This window comes from Siphateles boraxobius, unplaced genomic scaffold (genome assembly GCF_051911475.1).
Source record: "Siphateles boraxobius isolate OS27281-9 unplaced genomic scaffold, OSU_SipBor_1 5, whole genome shotgun sequence".
Lineage (NCBI taxonomy): Eukaryota > Metazoa > Chordata > Actinopteri > Cypriniformes > Leuciscidae > Siphateles > Siphateles boraxobius.
Window position 1 is genome coordinate 20,043,191 of NW_027509141.1, and position 27,663 is coordinate 20,070,853.

At 35.7% G+C, this 27,663-nt stretch overlaps 2 protein-coding genes across 10 annotated transcripts; both read right to left on the minus strand.

The window, feature by feature from the left end:
- Positions 1–326: 326 nt before the first annotated feature.
- Positions 327–16,188, minus strand: eogt (EGF domain-specific O-linked N-acetylglucosamine (GlcNAc) transferase). 3 transcript variants are annotated; one of them, XM_077203103.1, is made up of 16 exons: positions 16,091–16,188; positions 12,772–13,013; positions 12,457–12,557; positions 10,079–10,187; positions 9,794–9,888; positions 9,544–9,648; positions 8,180–8,286; positions 7,984–8,087; positions 6,397–6,489; positions 6,236–6,307; positions 5,848–5,934; positions 4,504–4,572; positions 4,203–4,264; positions 3,993–4,112; positions 2,311–2,413; positions 327–1,356 (listed from the first exon to the last, which is right to left on the minus strand). In XM_077203103.1, the coding sequence occupies exons 2-16, from the start codon at positions 12,967–12,969 to the stop codon at positions 1,210–1,212; spliced, it is 1,572 nt and encodes a 523-aa protein (XP_077059218.1). In that variant the 5' UTR covers positions 12,970–13,013; positions 16,091–16,188; the 3' UTR covers positions 327–1,209. The 3 variants fall into 3 exon arrangements, with proteins under 3 accessions (XP_077059218.1, XP_077059217.1, XP_077059219.1); XM_077203102.1 differs by lacking the exon at positions 327–1,356 and having other exon boundaries at positions 1,409–2,413; positions 16,091–16,178; XM_077203104.1 differs by lacking the exons at positions 327–1,356; positions 2,311–2,413 and adding an exon at positions 3,793–3,858 and having other exon boundaries at positions 3,892–4,112; positions 16,091–16,178.
- Positions 16,189–17,199: 1,011 nt separating this feature from the next.
- tmf1 (TATA element modulatory factor 1) lies at positions 17,200–27,369 on the minus strand. 7 transcript variants are annotated; one of them, XM_077203110.1, is made up of 17 exons: positions 26,847–27,369; positions 24,111–25,411; positions 23,477–23,580; positions 22,925–23,051; positions 22,724–22,829; positions 22,453–22,595; positions 22,141–22,307; positions 21,860–22,016; positions 21,651–21,743; positions 20,778–20,934; positions 20,464–20,656; positions 20,248–20,317; positions 20,070–20,162; positions 19,764–19,886; positions 19,505–19,657; positions 19,232–19,357; positions 17,200–18,047 (listed from the first exon to the last, which is right to left on the minus strand). In XM_077203110.1, exons 1-17 carry the CDS (start codon positions 26,980–26,982, stop codon positions 17,907–17,909), a joined length of 3,390 nt encoding a protein of 1,129 aa, XP_077059225.1. In that variant the 5' UTR covers positions 26,983–27,369; the 3' UTR covers positions 17,200–17,906. The 7 variants fall into 7 exon arrangements, with proteins under 7 accessions (XP_077059225.1, XP_077059224.1, XP_077059222.1 ...); XM_077203109.1 differs by having other exon boundaries at positions 19,505–19,660; XM_077203107.1 differs by having other exon boundaries at positions 19,505–19,660; positions 24,090–25,411.
- Between the last annotated feature and the right edge of the window lie 294 nt (positions 27,370–27,663).

Here is a 27,663-nt window from a genome sequence, read left to right on the forward strand (position 1 = left end):
ATGTTTCAAATAAAAGCTTTTCTTGGGAATATTGTTTCAACTGGTAATAATTTCATTGTTTTTTCCTGTGTCCTCAAGTCCCCGGGTTTCAGCTTTGAGGTCACAGAGATTAATGGCACTGACAGCACATCTCAAACCAGTGCACTTTTTGTCTGTAGTATAGAGTCTTACACTATGAAACAGAGAGAACAGCAAAAATAAGTCAAGTTCTTGTAATGACTGATTTATGATAAAGGCTAAATTTAGTGATATCCATAAATAATGTTTTATGTATTTGTCATTATTTCTTAATGTATGTGAGAAAGATGAAATCTTGTACACAAAAGAATGTTTTAAATAGCTTCATTTCATTTTCCAAATGCATACACATACAAAACAATGTTTTCAAAAACAGTGTCAAAAAAATTAAATATCATCATAGGATTTCGTTAAACACTTTGACTCAAACTCAAACCAGAACTTAAAATTCTGACACTTTACAGAAACATTTGCAACTGTTCAGAAACTTTATGAAGGGTCTGAGGATCTTAATACTGATAAACAAATATTTTATAAAATGGAGCAATGCTGAACAAATATCTTAATGTGTGCAACAGGACTGGAGTGATGAATCCCTTAACATAATTTTGCATTTACAAAATGGCTACTTTAACTGGCCAAAGAAATAAAAAAGTAACTGACACTGTAATAAATATGAGGCTGAGGTCATCTCCCTTGCCTAAATTCATTAAAAAGCACAAGAAATGCTTTAAATATGGTTTGATTGTTATAAATAATGCTACCAAACTATGTGGGTAGACTCAACATTAGTTCAGTACCCAAAGCCTGGTCACCTGATTTTTTTTTTTTTTTTGGAGGGGAAAGTGCCTTCTAAAGATGTCTTACAAACTACATAGGAATTCAGCCCATAGCCAAATAATTCACAAAGCTGCACTTAAATCAGGTAGTCTCTAAAAAAGCCCAAATACTGTACCTGAGAGGAGGTACAAACCACACAAAATGCGTCAAACCAATACATCCTCTAATAACATGTCTTTTAACAGGATACTGTTAAAGAATGCAAAATATGCTTTTTTCTGAAAGAAAAATGTGCTTTCCCATATTAGCCATTTGCTTTTCGTTAGCATGGCTATAGGAGTATAAGAGTGCGGAGAGTTTGTAGGAGTGTGTTCATCTATCTCCTCGCAGAAGACCACCATGTTTTACAGGCTACAGTTCATCTCGGGCTTGTTTCGCATGCCACTCCGGGTGCCGGGTCACATGTTCAGCCGCTAGAAGGACTAACTGCATGAACTCCTCTACGTCAAAAGTGTAGTTGGTAAACTTAGGATGTTCCCCAAGAGTAGGATGATGACCCTGAGACAACACAAAATATTCATCAATAATATACAGTAATATAATATATATACACACACTATATTAACTAATACTAACAAGCAATGATGTAATGATGTACAAACCTTTGTAATGTTACAAATGTTAATTTTTAGTTCATATTAGATCAGGTCTATTGAATACTACTAACAGGTCCGATACAACTTTTGATCCCAGTGTATCTTCTGACGGCTACTTCCAGCCGAATAATGCACAATGTCACAAAGCTCAAATAATCTCAAAATGGTTTCTGGAACATGACAATGAGTTCACTATACTCGCATGGCCTCCACAGTCACCAGATCTCAATCCGATAGAGCACCTTTGGGATGTGGTGGAACGGGAGATTCGTATCATGGATGTGCAGCCGACAAATCTGCAGCAAATGTGTGATGATATCATGTCAATAGAAACCAACATCTCTGAGGAATGTTTCCAGCACCTTGTTGAAAAAACAAGTTAGTTCTGAAGGAAAAAGGTGGTCCAACACGGCACTCGCAAGGTGTACCTAATAAAGTGGCCGGTGGGTGTATATATATTCCTATTAGAGAATTCAAAGTAAATATATTATAATTCTCTAATAGAAGGTCATGTAACTAGTTTAAAAGTACTAAAATTACTCTTTTGGTACTGTATAAAGGAATACTGGAATGACATTATATAAACTGGAATGAATCCAGGCAGTGGTGTACAGGTTTGGCTGTGTGTGTGTGTGTGTGTGTGTGTGTGTGTGTGTGTGTGTGTGTGTGTGTGTGTGTGTGTGTGTGTGTGTGTGTGTGTGTGTGTGTGTGTGTGTGTGTGTGTGTGTGTGTGTGTGTGTGTGTGTTTGTGTGTGTGTGTGTGTGTGTGTGTGTGTGTGTGTGTGTGTGTGTGTGTGTGTGTGCGTGTGCGTGTGCGTAGGTGCGTGTGTGTGTGTGTGTGTTTAGCTCTCTTCACCTTATCCTGGGGGAACACTTTGTCCCTTTTCTGCCAAGTCATGTAATGGACTCCCCTCAGTCGGGCCAGATCACGGTAGCAGCTCTCATCTTGACAGTTGTACCTGTGGAATACAGAAAGAGGGATGTTTTATGTCCCAAACTTAGCAGGTAGTGGCCCACAAAGTCTCCGCAGACTCAGTTTGATGGATAACTGTTTAATTAGGCTGTATTTCACTGTCACACACACACACACACACACACACACAGTCAGATGCTTCCCTCCTCCGTAACACACATTAAAAAGTACATTGTACAGCACAGAAGCTTGACTGCACCCACGTGAGTGTTGGGTAGATGTATAACATGACATGGGTGTCAGATGCACAGATGCACACTGTGGAATACATCTTAACACATGCAGATAGGTGTCGCGGAAAAAGAGAGTTCTGAAGTGAGTCGTGATGTATTCATTTATCAGTGGTAAAACAGAAAGAAACTTTTTTTTAAGCAAGAATGCAACCCAATTTCCAAGATTGGTAGTTGTCAGGGGCTAAGATAAAGATTTAAAAAAGATAAAGTCTAAAGATATTGGAAAACCTATTTTGATCAACCACATTGCTGTTTCTTCTTCAATGTGTATGGTGGGGATGGTCCTTGTTTTAAGTTCCTGTTTTAAGTTTTAAGTACACTACCATTCAAATGTTTTGGATCCGTACGATTTGGGGTTGTTGTTTTTTTTAAGAAATGAATCATTTTATTTAGCAAGAACACATTATATTGATCAAAAGTGACATTAAAGACATTTATAATGTTACTAAATATTTATATTTCAAATAAATGCTGTTTTTTTAACTGCCTATTCATCATAGAATCCTGAAAAAAATTAATCATGGTTTCCTGAAGTTTCATGGTTTCTTAAGCACCAAATCAGTATATTAGAACGATTTCTGAAGGATCATGTGACACTGAAGACTGAAAATTCAGCTTTGCCATCACAGGAATAAAGTCAACTTTAAAATGATTTTAGATTGTAATTATATTTCAGAATATAATTTTTTTTTACTGTATTTTTAAAATAAATGCAACCTCGGTGACCATAAGAGACTCCTTTCAAAAACAATTAAAAATTCTTACCAACCCCAAACTTTTGAATGGTAATATTTTTAAAGTATGTATTGCATATTGTCCATGCATTAATATTGCTTTATGTTGCTTTGTCAGATGGCAAAGTCTTGTCAAGTCTTCTCAAAATCTTGATTCAAATATCTGGAGGTTTTTTTTTTTCTAGGTCTGGAGGCAACAAAAGCCATTTATGAGCTTGATTTTTTTTAAGCCCAAAATTAAAGTCATAATAAACTCCAACTAAACACATCAGAAAACATAATGCATTTCTTCTTAGGACGCCGGTCAACCATGCTAATGTCTATGCTAACACACTCACTTTTATCATTTATAACTCAAAATAAACATTTCAACTTTTAACCTTTTTGCTTGCTTTAATACAATCAAGTGGTATAAACATTATTTAAACACTGCAGACTGTCACCAATAACTGTTTATATAAACTCTGAGGGTTTTAAAGTGACTCTAAAACTTAAACGTGAAGTGGAGTGCAGAAGTATTTACATTCCTCAGACTGACAGCTCTACAGTACAGCATAGCTTGCCACGCAGATCACTTAGAAAGCAGAGAGTTACATACAATTCAAATATGACGGCCCAGTCGGGGAGAAAGAGGAGGTGGGTCAGTCCGGCCCCATGCATCCCAATGAAGATATCAGAGTTGTGGGTGACATGGATCTGCTCGAGAAACGGCATCTCTCTAAGAACATAAGAATACACATCAGCTTTCAATCACGCAAACACCAAATAAATCACTACATTTAAAAACAACAAAGACAGAATAACTCACTTGAATTTGTAATCCACCAGCTTGACCTCGAATAAAGGCACAGTCTTCAGGGCATTGATAAGCTGAACACACACACGCACGCACGCACGCACGCACGCGCACACACACACACACACACACACACACACACAGCAGGGATTCAGAAGGTGATTAACGAGACCTCACACTCATGTGGACAGAGGCCAAGTAAATCGAGGCTTTTTACCAAGCAGGGGTCTTCAACAAATAAGAGTTTAAATGGGCAGTTAAGAAAGCAGAGTGATAAATCAATGATGAGCAAAGAGAGAGATAGAGCATTCACCTCCTGCTGGTTTATTATCCTACGGTACTCAGTGCTTCTTGCCAACAGAGTGACACGGACTTGGCCCTCCTGACAGGGGAGAAGGACGTCATAGATTTCATACATTTTTCAACACACATTTATACCTTAAGCTATATATTTTGAAAGATATATAATAAATTTTCTAAATACATTCAGACATGAGAATTTGTTATTTAAACCTTTATTTAGGTGGGTAAAGAGAAAGTAAATGTCATAATATGTCTGATTAGAAAGAACTGGGCTCCCTCATGACTAAGACCATGTGAAGGAATAAATTGTACAACAATGCCATCTAGTGGTAGATAGTATATCTATGACAATGAATAAACTATTATAAGCATGTCTGTGTGACCTCAATCTAAACATTATTTCTAATCTTCCTACACAAAAGCCTGTGGCAAAAATATTGAAAATATGGCTATAAATATTATATTTATGTATTAAAGTATATGGGTTTAAAGAATTTAATATTTATAATAAAACAATAAATATTATAATATAAATTATTAAATAACTAGTTATTTAAATTAATAAGAAATTTGTTTAGTATTTAAAATAAAAAAATATTGTATAAAACTATAATTTAAAAATTATTTATTTTAATTGATGAGCAATAAAATGAATCTAATACTTAGAAGTCTACGAATAAAATCAATTCTATATTTAAAATAAATTAATATTAATAATTATTTAAATTAATAAGAAATACAATTCAATTTAATAATTTAATATTTAATAATTATTTATTTAAAATTATAAGAATTCAAAATATTATAAAATATAACTATAATGTTAAATATGTCTTTTTTATGTCTATATGTCTTTGATAAGGTCAGGAAGACAAAAAACTAATTTAAAGACCGATTTCACTAGGAGGTTATGTGATTTTATGAGCATAACAATTTCAAGATTAGCGCAAGAAACAGTTTATATAGTGCATAAATTGTGTTTATATATATGGATAAACAATTTACGCACTATATAATCTGTTTCCTGTGCTAATTTTGACATTGTTATGCTCATAACATCACACAACGATCTTTTTGTTTAATCTCTCTTTCAAAAATATATTTTGTTTTCCTGACATTATCAAACACATATAGATATATTAGAATCTCATGCAGAAAGAATGATTATCTCTCTATTATTAGAATACAGAAATCAAAACAGGATGTGTGTGTGTGTGTGTGTATGTGGGTGTGTGTGTGTGTGTGTGTGTGTGTGTGTGTGTGTGTGTGTGTGTGTGTGTGTGTGTGTGTGTGTGTGTGTGTGTGTGTGTGTGTGTGTGTGTGTGTGTGTGTGGGTGAGTTCAAGTAGGTTTACCTTCGGTCCATCTTGTGGCACATTGAGTCGATAAAGGACATGCTGGGAAAAAGCCTTGAACAGCCCCTCACTGTGGCAGTCTGAGATCTATCAAATTACACACATCTGTCAGTTAAATCTTCTCTTCATGTCATTTGCACACAGAAGGCAGAGGCACACAATCATTAATATGAGGATGATTTGAGCGACAGCACCAGATGAGTTTAGTCTCACACAAGGCAAATACTCTATATCACATGCACAGCATCCAAAGATGTCACGCAGAGATGCATTAACATAGACAGAAGACAGCAGATGAACATGATGAGATAAACAAATGCTAAATGGAGGGAGTGGGGGTGGGGACACTTGAGAGCAACAGAGGCATGCCAATTATAAGGATACGTACAAGTGGGGTGTTGTAGAAAAGGCCATAACGCATTCTTGGAAGGAGAGAGAAAAATGCGTCTCTAAAACACACCTGTGAAAAACACATACTTTTAAATAGCACCAAAACACTCAGATGCTGATAAAAGTGTGGACTGGTGATGTGGAGTAAAAGTCTTTTACCCTTTTGGAGTCAAAGTTTTTGAGGTGAATGATGTCATAATCTGTGAAAGCCCGCCACGTTTCACTGAACAGGTCTCCATATCCATACACACTCTGACAGACAAAACAACTCAATTAAATGCATTGAAGATTTTTTTTTTTTAAGTCCACCTGCAGTAAATAATTGTATCCCTTAAAACTCATCTTTGATAATCAAAATGACGTATTTAAATGTTTCCTTTTTTTTTTCAAACCAAATTTTTTAGATGGTCTTTGATGCACTGCAGTTTTAAGGAGAATATTCAGCAATGGCATTGACTGATGATGAGGTATTGTCTATTATTCAAAATAGCCATCATGATCAGTCAAAAGTCATGTAATAACCAATTAATTAATTCAGACAGGAACTAAAAGTCATTACCTTACCTAAACTTATCTTCTTAACTGGATTAGATTCTAATCCTTGTTTTCCTAATCTCTCTTAATCTACGATTGAAACTAAAATGGACCATTCAAAGTCTAGGCACAAAAAGGACCATTCAAAGTCTAGACACACTGACCACGTTCACACAGCGACAGAATGCATTTGAGTCCTTAATACGGTGACGTTAACACACAGTGACAGCCACATTCTGTAACCGAACTCACAGTTACAGGACTCTTCAACAACAACAAAAACTTCAGGACTCACGTACCGCATTCTCGCGCTCTGTGAACGGAACCGGACTGAACTGAACTGTCGCGAGGGAGCCACGAATGCCTGTCTACCGTGTGCTGAGTAGTTTTCATGTGTGGTACAGCGACGGAGATATGAGCTGTGCCATCTGAAGGTTTTAGCATCCACTCACTGTTCTCCACCAGAACTGTTTCCATCCGTTTTGTTCTACGCACGACTCAAATGCTGCACTCTCCGCCTAGATTTAAACGCTGCTCTCGGTTAATAAAGATTTGATGGATTAATTTACAACTTGATTGAAGTCTTGTCGTGTCAAAAGTAATAAGACTTTTCAGTTTTATTGAAATCGCCATCTTTGATATTACTTGGTCACTTTCATGGTTGAGAATACTGGCTTGACTCCCATTTAACGTTCATACCTGTATGACAGTAGCCTAGGCTATTCGAATTTGAGATGCTATTGTAAGTTGCTGTGTGAATGGGACATTTCGAGACTCACACCTTTATGTAAATGCACTTGTCAAACTTAGACACGGTTACAAACTTAATTCCCAAGTACATAAATCTATAATAATAATTATGACAAGATGGATTTAATTTTGCATTCCATTGTTTCATACTAAAAAGTCTCCCACTTTCTACACACCCCTTCATTTTCCCTTTTCCTTAGTTCCTCGCCCTTGAAATACCAGCGTCTGAACAATAGGCAGGATAAGGTTTTCTCGTAAGACACTTTATTTTCAGCCCACTGTTTCCTTTTTATCTTTCTCTTTTAGGAACCGCACACCTCCTGAAACTGGCAGTCGGTTTAAACAGCAAACCTTCCATTAATGTTTGAAAAAATCATCTCTAAGCCCTTATGGTTGATGATTTACTGGAAGACATATTAGAAACAAACAATGTTTGTGTATTTAAGAGAGATGAACGCTTACTGTGTCCCACATGACGATGTTTATGTCACGGCTGAAGGAATTGTTGATGTGCTGGGAGATGTAGAGGTTGACAAAGTCGCAGAAATGATGGTACATGTTCACTCCTGCAAAAGACAGGAGAAGCATGCATTAAAAAAAATTAAAGCCTTTGTGATGACTAAACAAAAGGCTCCCTTAATTCCCACAGAAAGATTACCAGCATCCAGCTTCATGAAGACGGTTGGTCTGTCAATTATAACATCACAATGGCCATCATCCTGGGGTTGGAAGTTGAGCTCTGAGTATGTCTGCAATTCAGCAAACCTAAAAGAGAGGAAAAACAAGACATGAACATAAAAGTCTGTTTTATATCTTAAAACTTAAATTTGGACCCTTTTTGCATTTCTGGGGTTCTCAGAAGCAGAAGTCGTCATAGTTGGGTAAACTTCTATAGCGGGGAACGAGAGACGACAACAAATATAATTTTGGTATTTCCATTTGCTCCATTAGCAAAATAAAATAAAAAACTCTCTGTGATATAGTTTCCACGATAGAGTTTTGCGATGATGACAACTAGAGAAACGTACTGTATTAACACAGTCTGTGAAAATGGTTCATTTTCCTGCAAACTTAAGTTAACTTAATTTAAAGCTATTGAATGGATTTCAAAGATATAGGGATATAGCTAAAAAATCATATGGGCCACTTTTATGGCACTTTTGGAGGAGGTAGCCATTGATCACGGTCTATTTTTTATGTATGGAAAAGAGCAGCATGAACATTTTTTAAATATCTTCTTTTGTGAAAAATGGTTTTGGATGGCATAAGGTAAGTAAATGAAGAGAATGTCACGAGACATTAGCAGATATATTCTTCAAATGTTTGGGATCAGTAAAAGTTTTGAAATATTCTCTTATGAACACCAAGACTGCATTTATTTGATCAAAAACTCAGTGACGCATTGTGAAATATTATTAAAATTTTAAATAACTGTTTTCTATTTTAAAACATTTTAGAATTAAAGCATCATTACTGTAGTTTCAAGGTTCACATGATCCTTCAGAAATTATTTTAATATGCTGATTTGGTGCTCTAGATTAGAAACATTTATTATTATTATCATCAATGTTGAAAACAGACCATGACAGATCGATTCTTTGATGAATAGAAAGTTCCAAAAGAACAGCATTTATAAATAAATAAAAAAGATATATATATATATATATATATATATATATATATATATATATATATATATATATATATATATACATAGATATATATATACCTGTATATGTATATATATATATATATATATATATATATATATATATATATATATATATTGTAACAACATATGTTTTATTGTCACTTTTGTGCAATTTAATGCATCTATAAAAGTAAAATAAAATAATAAAAGTATATTTTTTTCAAAAGAAAATATCGTACTGACCCTATAGTAGTTTATCAATCTTAGTCTCTAATTGTTTTGCCACACATGTAAAGAAAAACATTCATGCAATAAATGTCCATGAAGTTTTTTTATTTGGACATAAAAGTTATATAAATGAAGTTATTTACCAAGACTGAAGAGGACTCTTGTGTGTCCCTTCTGCAGCTAGTGCTTTACTATTAAGGCTGCAGTGACCACCGATCTCACCCTGTTCCAGGAAATCCTCTTTATACCTGCAGTGGCATAGAGGAAGAGAGACGGAGAGAGAGAGAGAAAGAGGACTCATTTAGACAGGAAGTCCTCGCAGTTCTGCCAGAGAGAAAACAATTTCACTGGGTCTTGCATTGTGCCTGACCTCCAACGACCCTAGTAACTGACCTCTCGTGACCTCTGCGGGGACTCCTCAGGTCCAGGTACAGGTTTGTGGCCCTGCAGAACCGCATATGATTGGAGCACTTCAGAGAGGAATCACCCTTTTAAAAAAAAGTATCAAACTTGTATTTGCAAGTTTGTTCCCAGTATTGTTTGGACATGTTTAAAACAGCACTTATGTCTTAAGCTCAGTGCTCATGCTCAAAGCTCTGGAGAACTTTACCAGAGCTTTACCACAGTAAACATGACGCAAATGAGACAGAGGTAGGGGAGGTTAAGAGGGAAACTCACAGGACTCGACGGCTTGCACAATGTCTTCATCTCACTGAGACGCTCCCTCACGTAGCCAAAATCTGCCTGCTTCCAGAACAGTTCCTGTGCAGCCTGAATAGAGCTCGCCCTACAGAAAGAACACAGACAGTGGCACTATTTGGAGTAGATAATAGAAGTCTTTGTATTGAAAGTAAAGTCCTTGAAGTGCTTGAGTGACACAGCGGAAAACAGCCTGTGTTGAAATGTTAGTAACTTGTGTTATCTTAAAGGGATTGTTCACCCAAAAATGAAAATTCTGTCAGTATTTACTCACCCTCATGTTGTTCCAACCCCGTAAGACCTTCGTTCATCTTCGGAACACGAATTAAGATATTTTTGATGAAATCTGAGAGCTGGATCACTCCTCCATAGGCTTCTAAGGGGTCGAAACTTGCCAGCCCCGAAAAGTTATTAAAGACATCGTTAAAATAGTCCAAGTGACTACAATGGCTCAATCTTAAGTTTATCAAGCGACAAGAATACTTTTTGGGCAAAAAAACGAAAAATAACGACTTTATTTCAACTATTCATTTCCTTCTCTGTGGGCCTCGAGTGAGTTCACGTAGTGTAACAGCGTAGTGCTTCTGTGTTGTACGTCACACGTAGGCTCACTATTGGCCGATGCTGGTCATGTGTGTGATGCGTGTGACCTATTTTTTTCGATCTATGCGTGTGACGTACAACACAGAAGCACTACGCTGTTACACTACGTGAACTCACTCGAGGCCCACAGAGAAGGAAATGAATAGTTGAAATAAAGTCGTTATTTTAGGGGTTTTTTGCACACAAAAAGTATTCTCGTCGCTTGATAAACTTAAGATTGAGCCACTGTAGTCACTTGGACTATTTTAACGATGTCTTTAATAACTTTTCGGGGCTGGCAAGTGTCAATCCCTTAGAAGCCTATGGAGGAGTGATCCAGCTCTCAGATTTCAACAAAAATATCTTAATTCGTGTTCCGAAGATGAACGAAGGTCTTACGGGGCTGGAACAACATGAGGGTGAGTAAATACTGACAGAATTTTCATTTTTGGGTGAACTAACCCATTAATATTAGCACTAGATTAAAGGAACACAACTTTGCTTTCCACGGTAAATAGGGTTTGTAGTGCGAATTGAAAAAATGCGTGTAAGACACGGGTGCAAAGAAACAATGTTTCACACAGTAGTTTATGGAACTACAGTTGACATGATCCTTCAAATGAAGAAGATTCATTAAGCCGTACATGCCGAACACTATTATTTATCTTACTGTGTGCTGGAGCCTGCAGGAGAATAAAATGTGAGACTAAGGGGCCTGCAGTAGATCATATATGGTGAAGAACTTTCTATTAAAATACATATGGAATGTGTTACACATGGTGTTGCCAAGAATATCTATAGGATATATGGATATATATTGAGAACGGGGAAGAAATCTGGAGCTACTCCCTACTTCCTGCAGCTCGGATTTGTTTAATAAAGTCTAAATCTCTCACAATTTTGAGAAGTGATTTTTCACAAAGAGAGAAACCACAACACAAGCAGTGACATACTGTACTTCATCTGAAAAATGAATATAGATATTTAACTTGTTCTTATACAAGCATAATTGGGTAACACTTCAAAAGTTCAATTTGTTAACATTAGTTAATGGATTTTTTTATTTCAAGTTGTATGTATTAATGTTAATTAATGCCTTATGAATAAAGATGAATTGACAATGAATAAACAGCAGCATATTTATAAATTAACATTCACCTATATTAATAAATACTGTAAAAAAACATTAATGATAGGCTTATTTCATGTAATAATTATTAATGGTTAAAAATATTATAATTATTTCACATATTGGGGTCAATTATTAAATAACAATATTAATTGTATATTATATTATCAATATTATAATATCATTATATTAACAATATTACTGTTTTAACTGTATTTTTGATCAAATTAATGCCATGGTGCGCGAAAGAGACTTCTTTCAAAAAACGTAAACAATCTTACCGACCCCAAGCTTTTGCAAATATCTGCTAATATTGCTTGATATACAACCAAAAATAAACATTTCTGCCAACACTTACTCACATCATTCAAATGTCTGTCATCCACAAAAGGAGATACTTTAAAAACAGTTCATGCTGCTCTTTTCCATACAATAAAAATAGACTGTGATCAATGGCTACCGCCTCCAAAAAGTTTCACAAATTCGATCTTTCAGTAGCTTTGAGGGCGAGTACAACTTGATGACAGTTGTTATTTTTGATGTCCTGCCTATATACATACATATACATGGGTGATTAGATGGTTATGAATAGTGGGAAAACATAAAAGTGTTAAAGAAAAATGTAGGTCAGTAAAGAAAGGCATACCATCCTGAGTCCAGACTGGTGCACACAGGATAGCTGAATCTGTGCTCAGCAGAGCAACTCTTTTCATACCCCCAGCAGGAATTCGTGAGCAACAGAGCATCCTGTCACAGCCAACAGAGACACAGAGTTAAGAGAACGTCCCGTTTATGATCACCTAATGACAGTAAGGCATATACACAACACTAGAAATTAGCGATAATGTCACAAGCTACTGTATACCAAAAAGAACCACCGTTATAGCTGATGAATTACAACGTCTCACTTCTAACCCAACTTCAGCACACATTCCATAAGAAACAAGAGGAAATAGCTTACTTTAAAAGGGCAAAGCGGGTCCTCCTTGCAGAGTTTGACCAATGGTTTGTTGTTGTGCAGAAAGAATGGAATATGCTGCTGAGGCAGAACCAGACTGCTGTAGTCCAGCTGTGGCGTGCGGCTGCTGTTCTGGCCACTGTCTGTGGTGGAGATGGTTTTATAAGTGCAGGCCAGGCACAGAGCTACCAGCAGCAGCATAGTCCCTCAAGCCACATGGAAGGAACCACACTGGCTCTCAGCACCTACACTCATTTATGAGAGAGAGAGAGAGAGAGAGAGAGAGAGAGAGAGAGAGAGAGAGAGAGAGAGAGAGAGAGAGAGAGAGAGAGAGAGAGGTGTTTAGAGCTAGAAAACTAATGGTTTACGGGGGAGGACAAACACCTAAGCTCTGGAAGTTACAACAGTGTGGGAACCTGCAAATGAACGGATCTTACTCCATGTGAAACTCCTACCACAGGAAATATTAGTGACCTTTTTCCTTCAATTGTTTAAGCAATAAGGCCAGGATTGAGGGAAATTAATAGAAAAACAAGTGTAAAGTCTACAGAAATTGTATTTTCTCCGATATGGGTTGAGAACTAATATTGAACCATAATGGGGATGATTTCTATATAAAATCATTATGAAAATTCTAATTTCTGATAAGATTTATAAAAAAATGTATAGCTGTAAAATTGTTTTAAATTGTGACAAACATTTTTAACAACATTTAAGTAAAGTGATTTACGTCACTTTCTAGGAATAAAATGTAAACATCAAAAAATTGAATTATAAATAAATAAAAGTAGAACCTATTAACTAAACTATATGTTGGTTTGTAGCAATACATTTTTTTCGTAAAGTAACTGAGGGACAATTTTGAATGTTTGAGCTTGACAAATGCAGTCAGTCAATTAGGGCTGGGTAAAAATATCGATTTCTCGATTTTAATCGATTATCATTTTTACGAACCGATGTCGATTCTTAAATCCCAAGAATCGATTAGTCATCCTGCTTTCAGTTGATGAATGAATGGAACATTGTAGCGCGCATCCCATCCAATAAACGCAATAATCTTTGTGCTTGTTACTATTGATATGAAACAAAGTCTCAGATTTCAAATTACGTCCATTTTCTTACGAAATTCAAAAACATAAATACCGTTTTGGCGCTGTGGTGTGAGATCGCTCTGGCGCAGCTCAAGAGAAGCAGCAGCGCCGAGCACACATGATCTTCTCTTCCGCCTTAATATTACCAGTTACAGCGTGAAATAAACATGAATGAGCATCTGAAAGTGTGTTAAAAGATAGAGTATAACTTATCGAAATACTTGTTGTCACATGGAATCGCTCAATCATTGTTTCAACCGAGGAAAGACGTCAGTGAAACAGCTTGTAAACAATGTCATGTAACGTCACATTTACCTCAGAAAAACCATATCCAGTGACCATGAACTCGTTAGTCAGCTAGAAAAATTAACTCTAGAGAGGAGCATTTTGCTAAATATATGCACCATATTACATATGCATTTTATGTTATGTTATAATTATTTTATGTTTTTCAATATTTAATGCATGTTTGAATAAATCTGGCAAGTTTTTATGACAGCCACCATTTAAATATTTATATTTCATATAACTTTATTATTAGAAAAATAAATAAAAGTGTAATTGTTTGTATACAAATCAGTAAATCTTTACCTTTAATATTAGGCTATAGTAGGCTAATGAAACAATTTTAATGATACAACTGACTCCCATAGTTTACAGCATTGGTTAAGAGATTTGTTTTCCTTGAGAAAATGTGCCATGTATTGTACCTGATATCCAAAATAATCAATATTGAATCGAATCGAATCGTAATCGAAATCGAATTGCAAGCTTGTGAATCGAAATCAAATCGAATTGTGAAATTTGTGTCAATACCCAGCCCTAAATGCTACAATTTCTGTAAAATGTACTAAAATGGAATGAGAATAACTGTTTGTCTTCCTATACCACGCTGTAGAAACAGTTAATAGGATGTTACTACTTCTTGTACAAAAAAAATGTTATTAAAATGAATCCAATTAATTTTATTCAATAATAATTCAAAACATTATGTCAAAATGATGACACGTTCTATTATTTTGGATACAGTCGAACCTCCGATGTGGGACAGGCCACAATACCCACAGACATTTAATGTTTTGATATTATATTTATTAGACAAATTTTATATTAGATAATAGTTTAGCAACATAAACATAAGATTTGTGACTTTAAAAATAAGTCATGGGACATCAAAGTGGAATGTGCCATTTACTAAAGTTATTTGTCAACATTAATAAATTAACATAGGCTTACTAATAGTAGTACATTAATACAGATGAATATATTATCTGTATAACTATGATATTTAGGTAGCTATGGTGATTTTTTCTTCTTTGCTGCGTTGTAATTATGACGTAATTACAGATGATTACATAATTAAAAACCGTGGGAAAAAATACGCCCACGTTATGCAAATTTGACCGGCGAACTCCAAATGAACCTATATTAATTTAGCAATCTTTGCCCAAATCACCACGAAAATCATAGTTTACGTCCAAATACTTTAATAAAACTCCTGGAATTACAAGCATTGTGTACTAAAAAAAGATAGGCTATTTAACACAATGACAGAAAGATTCAAATAAACTTCTGGCATTAATTGAAATAGATGTCCCTTTTTAATTACTTATGATTTACAGTAGTAAAAATAGCTAGAGTAACTGTATACCACGGGATTTTGAACTATTAGAATCGTCACTTCTAAATTAAGTGTCTAATGCGATCTGTCTAGACAGGGCAGATCAAGATTAACAAAGTTGCACTGTATTCCAATCTCCTTCGCTTCATGGAGCAGCTCAATTAAATGTCCTACAGAAGAGTAAATGTACCATACTGGTCCAGTATTACTGGATTTTAAAAATTCTGTATTCTTGTCCATAGGCTTAACGCTACATGGTAAAAGTTAGAGAAAGTCTGCACGTTTTTTTTTTCCTTGTCAAAGGTAGTCAAACTACAGAGATGCGAATCCCAGATGCACCGACACACCACGATGTCAAAATAACACACAACAAAAATAATAATAGTGCAAGCTGAGGTGGGAACCGTAACAACCACAAAGACTTGACACGTTGCCAGGATGAGAAGCTTACAGCTGTCCCACCATCAGTTATTATATCAGCTGTCTTAACTAGCTCAAAAACACATACCCACAGAAAAGGAAATTAATTTGGTTCCGACTTATATTAGCTCTGAGATAGTTAAAGTGAATAGTCACAGTGTGAACAAAAAAATAATAATTATATGCTTACCTCCTTGGAGAAACTAGGGAAAAGCAGTGGGTGAATTTAGGGATGCAGTCGCCATACTACCGGAAACTATCAGCCGGCGTGTGTTACTGATATTAACCGCAAGAGGGCGCACGAGAAGATGTGCAAGTGGATGTCCAAAAATGCCCTGTAATTAACAAAAACAATAATACTATATTCGTTACTTTATAACTAAAAAATAATTTCTTTGTTAAAAAGAGCTTATTAAAGCAGAGATCAATAATAACAATAATAGTAATAATAGTAATAATATATTCATTACTATATCATTTAAAATATTTATTATTTTAACAATAAAAACTTTAAAAAAGCTGGAAAACAAAAAGCAGAAATTATTATTAATCCTTGTTATATAACTAAAAGTAATATCTTAGTAATTATTAAACATTAAAAAATATTAATAAAGCTGGAAAACAAATAAAAGCAGATTGTTATCATTATTATTAAAATACTTTAACTAAACTAATGTCTTAGTAATTATTAAACATTAAAACTGATAAATCTAGAAAAATCAGAGATTATTAATACTACTAAAAATAATATATCAATTAGTATATAATGTAAAATAATATTTCATAATTATTTAACATTAAAAACATTAATACAGCTGGAAAACAAATCAAAGCAGAAATAATAATAATTACTATTATTTACCCTTAAAATAACTTAAAATAATATCTTAGTCATTATTAAACATTAAAACAATAATAAAGCTTGAAAAATAAAAGCAGAATTTTATTAATTATAATAATACATAAATTACTATATAATTAAAATAATAACTTACTGTAGTCAACATTTGAAGTGGATCAAAGAAGTTAATCAAAGTTGTCCTAAGACAAGAACGGGTATTGTTCAAAATTCATGTATACCTTTGATGAAATGTTTTGATCCACTTCAAATGTTGACTACCGTACTAACAATTAAACACCAAAACAAAGCTGGAAAAAATAAGAGATTATTACTACTTCTACTACTACTAATAATAATAATAATATATTACTTACTATATAACTAAAAGTAATATATCTTTGTAATTATTAAACATTAAATACAATAATAAGGGTGGAAAACAAATTGAGTCTGCCCAATACATATCTCTTACTTTATTTACATGTGTGCAACAAAAAATGAAGATACACTGGGAGGATCTTACAGTGACATGAATGTAATGTATGATTTACAGAGATCGTATCTCATAGAATATATTACAGTGAAAGGTTTTCGTGGACCCCCTGATCACTAAAACTCAATCAGCGTGAGACGAGATAAAAATGAGTGCAAAACTTAACTAATAACTTTAAATATGCTAACTTAAGCGGTTTGAAGGACGCGTGGTACCCTGGAGTTTCCTGGAAAGCATGTTTACTTGTTTTCACAATGTGAAGAGACAGTCAACAGCAAATCAACTACTTAGCAGTAAGATGTGCAGTCCAGAGGATGAAGATCAGGGGGAAATATAGCAATTCATGATTAAAATCCAAACTCCCACTTCATTGTGCAAATTCAAGTGTTAAGAAGCAACCATCAACTATACACTGACAGATAGTCATGTCATTTCTTAAACCAAACATGGTTATTTATAGAGAAAGTTTTTTATTTCAAATAAAATCCCACAACCATGAGAAGAATCATATCTTAAATAACTATATACTATATGACCCTTGAAATATCTTAAACATTTTCTCAGAAAAAAATACATTTAAATGACTTGGTCTTTTGTTACCAATGCTGAGATGTGAAGCACAGTTCCTCCCACAGTAAAGCTCTGTTTACAGTCAGTGTGAGCCAGAATCTATTATTTTTGATTTTTTAAGAGTTCATCTATTTGCGTTTTGTACATGTTCTTCACATCCTCCAGGTCCAGACGCAGCTCTTCCGCCTCTTCCGCCTTCTCTCCATACATCTGCAGGATTGTGTTGTGCCTTTGTTCTAGATCCTGTGATGCACAATAACAGTTGGTCAGTGTTTAACTAACGGGTTAAAGCCACATACCTATTACTGTGCTTGTTAGGCAAACAGATCATTTACCAGGATCCTCTATGAGGATTGGTGAAATTGGTCTTAAGGGGATGAAAAATTAAGACACTTTGTTTATGTTTAGAGGATACAGAGAGTGAACAATTTACTCTGCATGAAAAAGAATTTAAACATTTACACTACAATTCAAAATGTTGTTGTCAGTAGGGTTTTTTGTTTTAAAGAAATTAGTACTGTTATTCAGCAAAGACATATTAAATAAATCTTAAGTGACAGTAAAGACTTTATAACGTTACAAAAAAAAATCTATTTTAAAAATGTTCTTTCTTTCCATTCATCTAAACATTTTTGGAAAAAAAAAATGGTCAGGTAAAATGTATTTTTGTACTCCACAAAAAATACTAAGCAGCACAAATGTTTTCAACATTGATAATAATAAGAAATGCTTCTTGTTTCTTATTAGAATCATTTCTGAAGGACCATGTGACACTGAAGACTTGAGAAATTGCTGCTGAAATTTCAGCTTTACCATTACAGATTTAAATTACATTTAAAAAGTATTAAAACAGAACAGTTATTTTCACAATATTATTGATTTTGCTGTATTTTTGATCAAATAAATGCAGCCTTGGTGATCATAAGAGACTTCATTCAAAAACATTTAAAAAATTACCCCAAACCATTGAATGATAGTATATATCTTAGAATAATAATAATAATAATAATAATATTAAGGTGTTTAAATGAACGCAATTCAGTCCATTTGAGCTGTCATTTAAATTACTAATGCATGCGTATACATGCATTATTTGGTTGCATGTAAACTGATCTCTATCGGTACAATATGCATCACATGACTAAATGTGTCATTCTTTTCAAATAGCTCCGTTTTCACAGTCCACACTTCAACATGAAAACGGCATTTTAGAATATACCCACTTGGGAGAGTGTCTTCAAAAAGCTCAGTTTTCACAGGACAAAAATGCTATCTCAGTGTGGACTGAAGGCCAAAACGTAGAGAAAATATGTTTTCAAATGATTCCAGATTAGTGTAGACAAAAAACGGCAGGTAAATTTGTAGCAATCTGTAATAAACTGTCTACAGTTGTCTCTGCTTTAAAGTAGCATTTTGCTTGTGTTTACCTTCAGTTGCACTTTCAGTCTAGGGATTTCCTTTACTTCATCCTCTATCTCATCATTATGATTGGTCAGTCGCACAAGCTCTTCTGTCATCACAGTTCGACTTCTCTCTAGACCAGCAATCTCCATCTTGTGGATAACCAAAAGAATTGAATCCAGATTAGTACATAAAATATTCAGCTTTTAAACACAAATTTTTTAAACATTACAGTAAATTTATAATCTTCCAAACCCAGATGTAATTTTGCACATGATGACAGACATTAAAAGGTGTACCTGCAGCTGGGCTATCTCCCCCTCTCTGAGTTTGAGCTGAGACTGCAGGCTCTCAATGACACTGGATCCACCACCCAGTCGAGCCGCTTCATATAGGTTAGTCCCACTGATAGACATGGTCATAGTGTTAAAAGAATGGTCGAGAGAATCCTCCTGCTAAAAAAAAAACACAAGTGATTGTGACAAACTGAGAAATATTTAGGAAGAGAAAATATCCTCTGCATCTCAACAGGTGTGAACAGGGGTGAGATGAATGTACCTGTGAGAAAATGGAGGATGGTAAGCCAGCATGCTCAGCCCCACTAACGGAACTAGAGCGGGACAATGAGGGAGTGGAGGACGCTGGAGCATCAGTCACAGACAAACTTAGAGACTTCCTCTCCTAATGAAACAAAAACACAGAAACTCTTGAAATGAGTTGATTTTATGGCACAGTTATTATCATAACTTCTAGGTGTGATTTTTGGACCTTGTATAATGATATTTTAACTATTTTTGGAGGTAAAGATTAATAAAAAGGCAGATTCAGAACACAAGAGCAAAGTCTGGTCTTTTCATGCAAAACCTTTTCTTTGAGGGCCTCTTGTGCAAGGTAGTATTTCTTCTTCTCTTGTTCCACCTTCATTTTCTCCATTTCCAGTTGGTTTGTGAGAAGCAACTGAAGAGGACCAAATAATATAGACATTGAGAATAATTTTTTGTGTATATGTTTTGTATAAAGTGTTCAAAAAAGCAAATGCTACCTTCTCCTTCTTGGCCTCTTCTGAGACTCGAGCATGTTCCCATTTAAGATTCTCCAGCTCTACACGCTCCCTACACATACAGAAATCAATACAATTCACATTTATTTGTATAGTGCTTTTCACATTCACATTTCTCTGCATTACAATTTAAGTCAGTGTGAGAATATTGCCACTTACAATGCCAGCTTCTTTTTCAATGTTAAACACATCTCCTACCTGCTAAAGTCATCCTCCATTTTTTCCCGCCGCATCTTCTCCGCATCCAGCTGCCCCTGCAGGCGTCCTTTCTCCTGCCTCAACAAAGAAGCCTGGGAATCTAAAGATGCTATTTGAGCTCGGATGGCTAATAGCTCCTCTGTAGCCGAACGCTCTTTCTCTATAGAAACACCAAGCTGGGCTTGGGCATCAGCTAAGAGAGAATGACAAGTGAAAACAACTGATGAATGTCATATGTGGTTTATTGTTTGAAAACATCAGAACAAACAGATGACATAAGCCACTAATGTTCATTCAAAACAAGCAAGTCTCACCTAAGCGGTCAGAGATGTTCTTCTCTAGTTTTTCCCATGATGCGGTCTGGGCACCAAGTGTGGCCTGGAGGTTCTCTATCTGTCGCAGGAGGGGCCGTGATGCTGATGTAACACTTTGGCTAAGTTCCTGGTTTCTGGACTCCGCTTCTTGTAACCTCTGTTGAAGAGTAAAATGACAGCGTAACCATCACCTTCACTGTAGGTAGATTAGGGTCGGTAAGATTTTTGGAAAGAAGTCTCTTATGCTCGCAGAGGCAGCATTTATTTGATCCAAACTACAGTATTATTATGAAACATTATCACAATTTAAAACAACTGTTTTCTATTTTAAGGTATTTTAAATCTTCAGTGCCACGCGATCCTTCAGAAATTATTCGAATATGCTGATTTGGTGCACAAGAAACTTATTATCAATGTTGAAAACAGTTGAGCTGATTAATATTTTTGTGGAAACCGTAATACATCTTTTTCAGAATGCTTTGATGAATATAAAGTTCAAAAGAACAACATTTATTTGAAATAGAAATCTTTCGTATCATTGTAAATGTCTTTTCTGTCACTTTTGATTAATTCAATGCATTCTTAAATAAAATATACATTTCTTTAAAAAAATCTTATTTACCCCAAATGTTTGAATGGTATTTTACATATTTCATGTGCAGAAAAAATTTATTGTTAATTATCTGAATTTTTGTATACCTCTGGGGTTTGTACTAGAACTTGTCTTTTTCTCCTTAAATCAGGGAGATACTTGATTAAGAAAAATGCAATAGTCTTGAGCTTAGTAGGTTTGCCGTAGTTTCTCTACGATGGATGAAATGAAATAAAAAGTGCAATAATTCTTGTAAGCTGGCTGTAAGGTGTTCTAGTTACCTGCTGTAACTCACTGATCTCCTCTCTCAGGTAATCTTCCTTCTTGGCCTGCTGCTGTTCGGCCCTCTGTAGAGCCAGCCTCAAATCTGCCACCTCAACATTTAAAAAAAATAAAATAATAGTCAGACACAAAAGCTAGAATTTGGAGATTAATAATGATTATGACATAAAAATAGGCATTTTAACAAAAAACAACAAAACAAAATTACCTGATTGGCCAGTGCCTCTTGTTGTAGGCGTGACTCTTCTTGGACTTTCTCCAAAGCCAAACTCAGCTCTTCTTTCGCATGTACCTCTCTGCTCAGTGCCAGTTCCTGGGCTTCACTATCCTTGCTGGCATTGGCCTTGTGCAACTCTGCCAACTCTCTATACAGTGAAAAACAAATAAAATCAACAAACTTGGAGAGACCACCGCCAGACCTGCAGTGACAATGGGACAGTGAATAAGTGTACTGTATAGCATCAAGTCAGTTATGTGGCATTTATTTACTTGTAGGAGCTGTCGAGTGCTGCTTGTAAACTGCGATTATTTTCCTGAAGCTCCTCGCTGCTGGTCTGCAGTTTACTCAATTCCTTCTCCTGCCGCTCCACTAGAGCATTCAGCTTCTTAATGTTCTCTCTGTGCTGCTTTTCTACTTCCTCCTTACCATCCAAAACCTGCAATTATCATTGTAAAAACCTCAACATTCTCTTCTCCTTCTGCTGCTATTTGATATGAACACTGAATATACAGTACTTTACAACTGTAAACATGTTTATTCAATAAACAACACGGCTTTGGATTGAAGGTTGTGTTCCGAACCTGCTGCAAATGTTTTAGTTCTTCTTCCTGTTCCTTTAGTTTTTTGGTCTGTTTGGTGATTTGTGCATCACTCTCTCTCTCTTTCACACGCAGTTTCTTTATGATGTTGGAGTGCTGCAACTGCTGCTTGGACAGTTTCTCACCTAATCAGAAAGAAACGAGTAAACAAACACACCCTTTAACAAATAAGCAGTTCCTTGTAGGATCACGCAGTAAAATCTTGATAAGATAATCCATGCCACGTTGAACACGTAAAAGCCTAAACACTCACCTTCTTCAAGAAGCTCTCGGATCTGTTCCTCTTTCTCTTTTATCAGTTCCAAAGTCTCATTTGAGTTTAGCCTGCTTGCCAGGTCTTCTCTGAGGCCCTTGATTTCCTGTGACCATGACATATGATGCATTTCAATGCAAAACAAGACTGGGGTTGTAAGAATTATATCAATTCAAAACAACAATTTTAAAAAATGGACACCTTTTTGGCGATGTCTCTCTCCTTGCAGGCAAGTTGAGCTTTTCTCTCAGCTTCAGCAATGCGCTGAGTGAACTCGTCTTTTAAAGACTGAACAGCAGAGCTTTCTTCCTGCAAGCTGATCATCTCACTGTGAAACACAGGTCTTGTTAATGGTAATTCAACAGGCATGTAAAAAGTTTAAATAAGAAAAGAAAACAATGGAGTGGAGTTAAATGTCTTTAACAGAATAAGATTAACACCCTAAAAACATGCCAAGCTACAGACAATTCAAGATGATAATTTGTACAAAAAGAAATTATTCGGATCCCATTTTTTATGCAATGTACGTGTTGAAAGGTGTGGACATACTGTGTGTCAAAATTAAGTGTTTTGTTAGCTAATCTCTTCATTTGCCAACAGTATGTGAACACAGCATCCGGTTTTTCTCAAGCTGTGTAAAAATGTTTTGCTGCCTCCATCTGTTTCTATGACCTAGTTAGCTATTGCAAACATTTATCATTTAAGAAAACACAACAGCAAATGGTTTTCAGGAGCACATGTTCCTCTACTCACTCTTTGAGATTGTCACACTCTTCCTCAAGTCTGGCCTTGTCTTTACTGACCGCAAGCAACTGTGATTCTCTCTTCTCTAGTCGGTTAGAAAGCTCCTCAATAATCTGGGGAGATTATGAAAAACAAAAAAAACAGAATATTAATTCAATGACACATGAAAAAATATAAATTTAAAAGAAAATTGTGTTCAGTAAATTTTTTTTTTATTAATACTTTTATTCAGCAACGGTGCATTTAATTGATCTAGTAATGAAGATTTCAAATAAATGCTTTTCTTTTAACCTTTCTATTCATGAAAAAATACTGAAAAAATGACAATAATAAGAAATGTTTCATAAGTTTTAAATCAGCATATCAGAATGAATTATGAAAGATCACGTGTCACTAAAGACTGGAGTAATGATGCTGAAAATTAATATATTTGAAAATATATTAAAATTTAGATTGTAATAATATTTCAAAATGTTACTGCTGTTTTTTTGTTTGTTATTTTTATCAAATAAATGCAGCCTTGGTGAGCATAAGAGGCTTTTAAAAACCTTTAAAAAATAATATTACCAACCCAAATATTTGAAGAGTAGTGTATATTTATTATTATAATATATTACATTACGTTTTTATGTATTATTCCAACCTTCTGGAGATCAAAAATCTGACAGGGTGAATCTTCCAGTTTCTCGGCAGTTTCGGTCACATCATTTTTTTGGTTGGTCAGTGTGAGGTCGGATTCAGTTTCCTCTTCGCCTTCCTGCAGCTCATCCGTCTGCTCACAGTTCACTGGCGTTGCACTGCGGCCGCTCTCCTCCATCTCATTATCATCCAGTGATTGGTCATTAATGGACTCAGATATACCCTCCTCTTCCTCCTGTTTAGTCTGTGGCACTGACAGAGGAGGACCAGGCAAAGGTCCGGCCGTGATGGAGGCTAATGTGCGGTTGCCTGGGATCTCGTCATCAGAATTCACTTCGCTGACACTGCGGCTGTCCAGTGACTGCATGCTAAATGAGTCAATGCGCTCAAAGGCATCAGATGAGGAGCCGCAGCTTTCCGTGAGTTTTGGGTATTCATCCAAACGAGGGAAGTCGCTGCAAGTTGAGGCGGAGAGCAGTTGGAAAGAGCCTTGCATTAGGTGCAGACCAGCTTTAGCCTCCGCTGTCTCCTGTCTGGAGCTGGCCGAGCTTTCGCTTAGCACACTCTCGTGGTCCAAAACCTCTATGTCGCTGGTAGTGGAAGTACCAGAAGAGAAGGCACTAACAGGGGGAGACGGAGTGTTGCTTTGTCTGTCCTCTGATTTAGCATCTTTGGATTCTAACAGGATTTCTTTAGAAGGAACAGGCACGGCTTTATCTGGATTTTTGGTCTCGATGGACAAAGCTGGTTCAAACACACCAACAGATTCGGCCTCTGAAGAGGATAAAGGTACATTTGTGAGTGTGACATCTGAAGTTAAAACCAAGCCGTCTGACTCTGTCACGTCCTCGCTGGTCTCCTGTTCGACAGCTCCTTCCGGTGCAACAACAGAATCAGGAACAACCAGTTCTGATTGTGAATGCTCATCTGTCGAGGATGAATTTTGCTCCAAAAGCTCTGTCCCAGTTGGCTTTATCTCAAAAGTTTCCTGGCTGCTGCATTTACTGAGGTCTGTCTGACCTTGTGAATCACTGACTTCCAGCTCTTTCTCCTGGTCTCCTTTTTCCCGTAGTCTGCGGTTTGACTTGGCAGGTGGCACAGACACCACTTTAGTGTTGCTTACAGTTTGTATCTCCCCATGAGGCAGAAAGGCACTGAAGAAATCCTCCGATTCATCAACAACGGTCCATGTGACAGGCTTAGTAATGGCCTCAGATGATGGAGGGAGAGTCTTGGTATCCTCCTCAGAGGGCGAGTCCCACTGGTTCATACCCCATCCTCTTGATACCGGCTTGCCTGGTGGATCTGAAATAAATAGCAATAAGAAAATTTTTAAAAATGCTTGACAAGGATATTTTAAAGAAACAATTCAAATAGGAGCCAAATCACATTTATTTATATAGTATATAGTTATACTTTATACAATACAAATTGAGGCAAAGCATCTTAAAAGTAATAAACCGGAAAATAACAGTGTTAATGTTGCAAAGTTCATCAATTAAGAAAATTTTAATTTCAAGCTATAAGCAGCTTATAGGAATACAAATGGCATCATTATCCAGCTCAATTCAGTACAATTACAATCTCATCCAATAGTATCAGTGCACCTGAATTAATAATATAACTCAATATTCATTCTTTTAAACCTTTTAAAAAATGAAATTTCTGTCAACATTTGAACACCCTCATGTGGTTCCAAGTTCTAACCCATAAGATATCCGTTCATCAACAGAACACAAATTAAGATATTTTTAATAATCTCTCTTCATTTGTCTATTCATTTAAAGTTCATGGAACCAAAACTTTCACAGATCAAAAAGTACAAAAAGTCATCTCAAGCTCCTCCATACTTGGAACAAACCTGGATTATTGCATGTCAAGCAAGTACAAATTAGCTTCCTTTTACCACTACTGATGAGCTCTATTGCATGTGCATTGATCAATGTTTATATCTGAATAAAAGCTTAAATTAAATCTGTTCATCATTTCATGAGACTTGAATTAAATTACTCAAATCATGGATTACTTTTACCATGTTTTTTATTTATTTATTTTTACGTTTTGATCTGCAAAATTTTTGCTTGCATGGACTTTCAATGAATGGACATAAATTATGAGAAAACATTAATTTGTGTTTCGAAGATGAACGAGAGTCTTGTGGGTTTGGAACAACATGAGTCTGAGTAAATTATGACAGAATTTGCATTTATGGGTGGACTATCCCTTTAAAAAACAGACACTTCATAACCAAAATAGATCAAGCCTAAAGCTACTGAATCATACATCTCTATTTTATCATTCTAAACATGAGCTAAAGAAAGAAAACAAATCCCACCTTTGGAAACACAATACATCAAAACTGCAAACTCTTTTGTATTCTTTGGTGGCTTTTTTGTGATATCAGGTGGTTTCCAGTTGGAAACCAATATCATCTTTGAAGAAGTTTCATGTTGGCCTTGGTTTGTGATTGTGTCTTTGACTTGGTTGTAAAGGCTTTTGTTTTATTTTTCAGTTCTGCGGGAAGGTTTCCATGTGCGTTTAAAGTTATCAGAGCTATCTGACTGCATATGGATTATGCCAAATGTATGTAGTCAACTGAAAATATGTATGTGTGTGGCCGATTGGGGACTGTAGCCTGCAGAAATATATGAAGCATAAATCATATCTCTAATGCTTTGCAGTAAATGTCACTGATGATGACACCCTGCATGGACTGTCAATCATCTATTACTAAATTTACCAGCAAATGACGGGTTGGTCGTGTCACCCCACTGCTCCTCTTCTTGAATGTCCAGAACTCTGTCGATGGATTTCTGAGCAGTTGTCAGAGCTTGTTTGGCAAAACTCGACAGATGAGACGCGTTGAACCAACTCATGTTGCTTTACTTCCACCTGTTTGTGTGACGTCTACATAAAACACAACATTTTTAAAAGCCTACCAAACAAGAGCAGGTGTATTCCACACTAACAGCCGGAACAGGTTGTTGTGTTTATGTTAGGCCGCTCTCCACGTTAGCTTGGCGGCTAATTCTGCTCGCAAAACAACTGACAATTCGCTGACAGTCGACATAATTCCATGCTAAAATGAAACTCGATAATATAAATACATCAACGACGGACTGGACGACATTTTTCTTTGCTTTCGAGCTACTCGGCATCTAGGTTGGACTTCTTCGCATTGTTTTGTTTAGGTTTCCTCTGGCGTGCAGCTCGAGAACGACTTCCCATCCATCCACGTATCATCATCAACCTATCCTGTACGTGACGTCGTCAAGGCCACGTCACCGACGTCAAAAGTACAATATTTATGTTATGTTTTATTGTAGAATTCTATTATATACAATAATAACTTTATACTATTTTGTATATATTACTATGAAATATATTATGATTAGATTGGTAGCAGACTACCAATGCCTGGGCGTTGTGTTTTTTGTTATTCAATAAAAAGGTAAATTATTAAAGTATCAGTTGTTATTTAAAACCTCTTTAAAGAAAAAGAAAACCAAGTCAATTTACTGACTGAACGTAAAATGACTTTTATTGTCAATGCATAA

Coding starts and splice junctions, on each gene's coding strand:
- eogt (XM_077203102.1), bottom strand. CDS start 12,969: ATGCTGCTGCTGGTAGCTCTGTGCCTGGCCTGCACTTATAAAACCATC. Junction 5,935..6,235: donor TTTTCTACAACACCCCACTT/GTACGTATCCTT, acceptor GTAATTTGATAG/ATCTCAGACTGCCACAGTGA. Junction 4,573..5,847: donor TGCCACAAGATGGACCGAAG/GTAAACCTACTT, acceptor CTCCCCTGTCAG/GAGGGCCAAGTCCGTGTCAC.
- tmf1 (XM_077203107.1), bottom strand. CDS start 26,982: ATGAGTTGGTTCAACGCGTCTCATCTGTCGAGTTTTGCCAAACAAGCT. Junction 22,017..22,140: donor GCACTCGACAGCTCCTACAA/GTAAATAAATGC, acceptor TTCACTGTATAG/AGAGTTGGCAGAGTTGCACA. Junction 18,048..19,231: donor GACTGAAAGTGCAACTGAAG/GTAAACACAAGC, acceptor TGTGCATCACAG/GATCTAGAACAAAGGCACAA.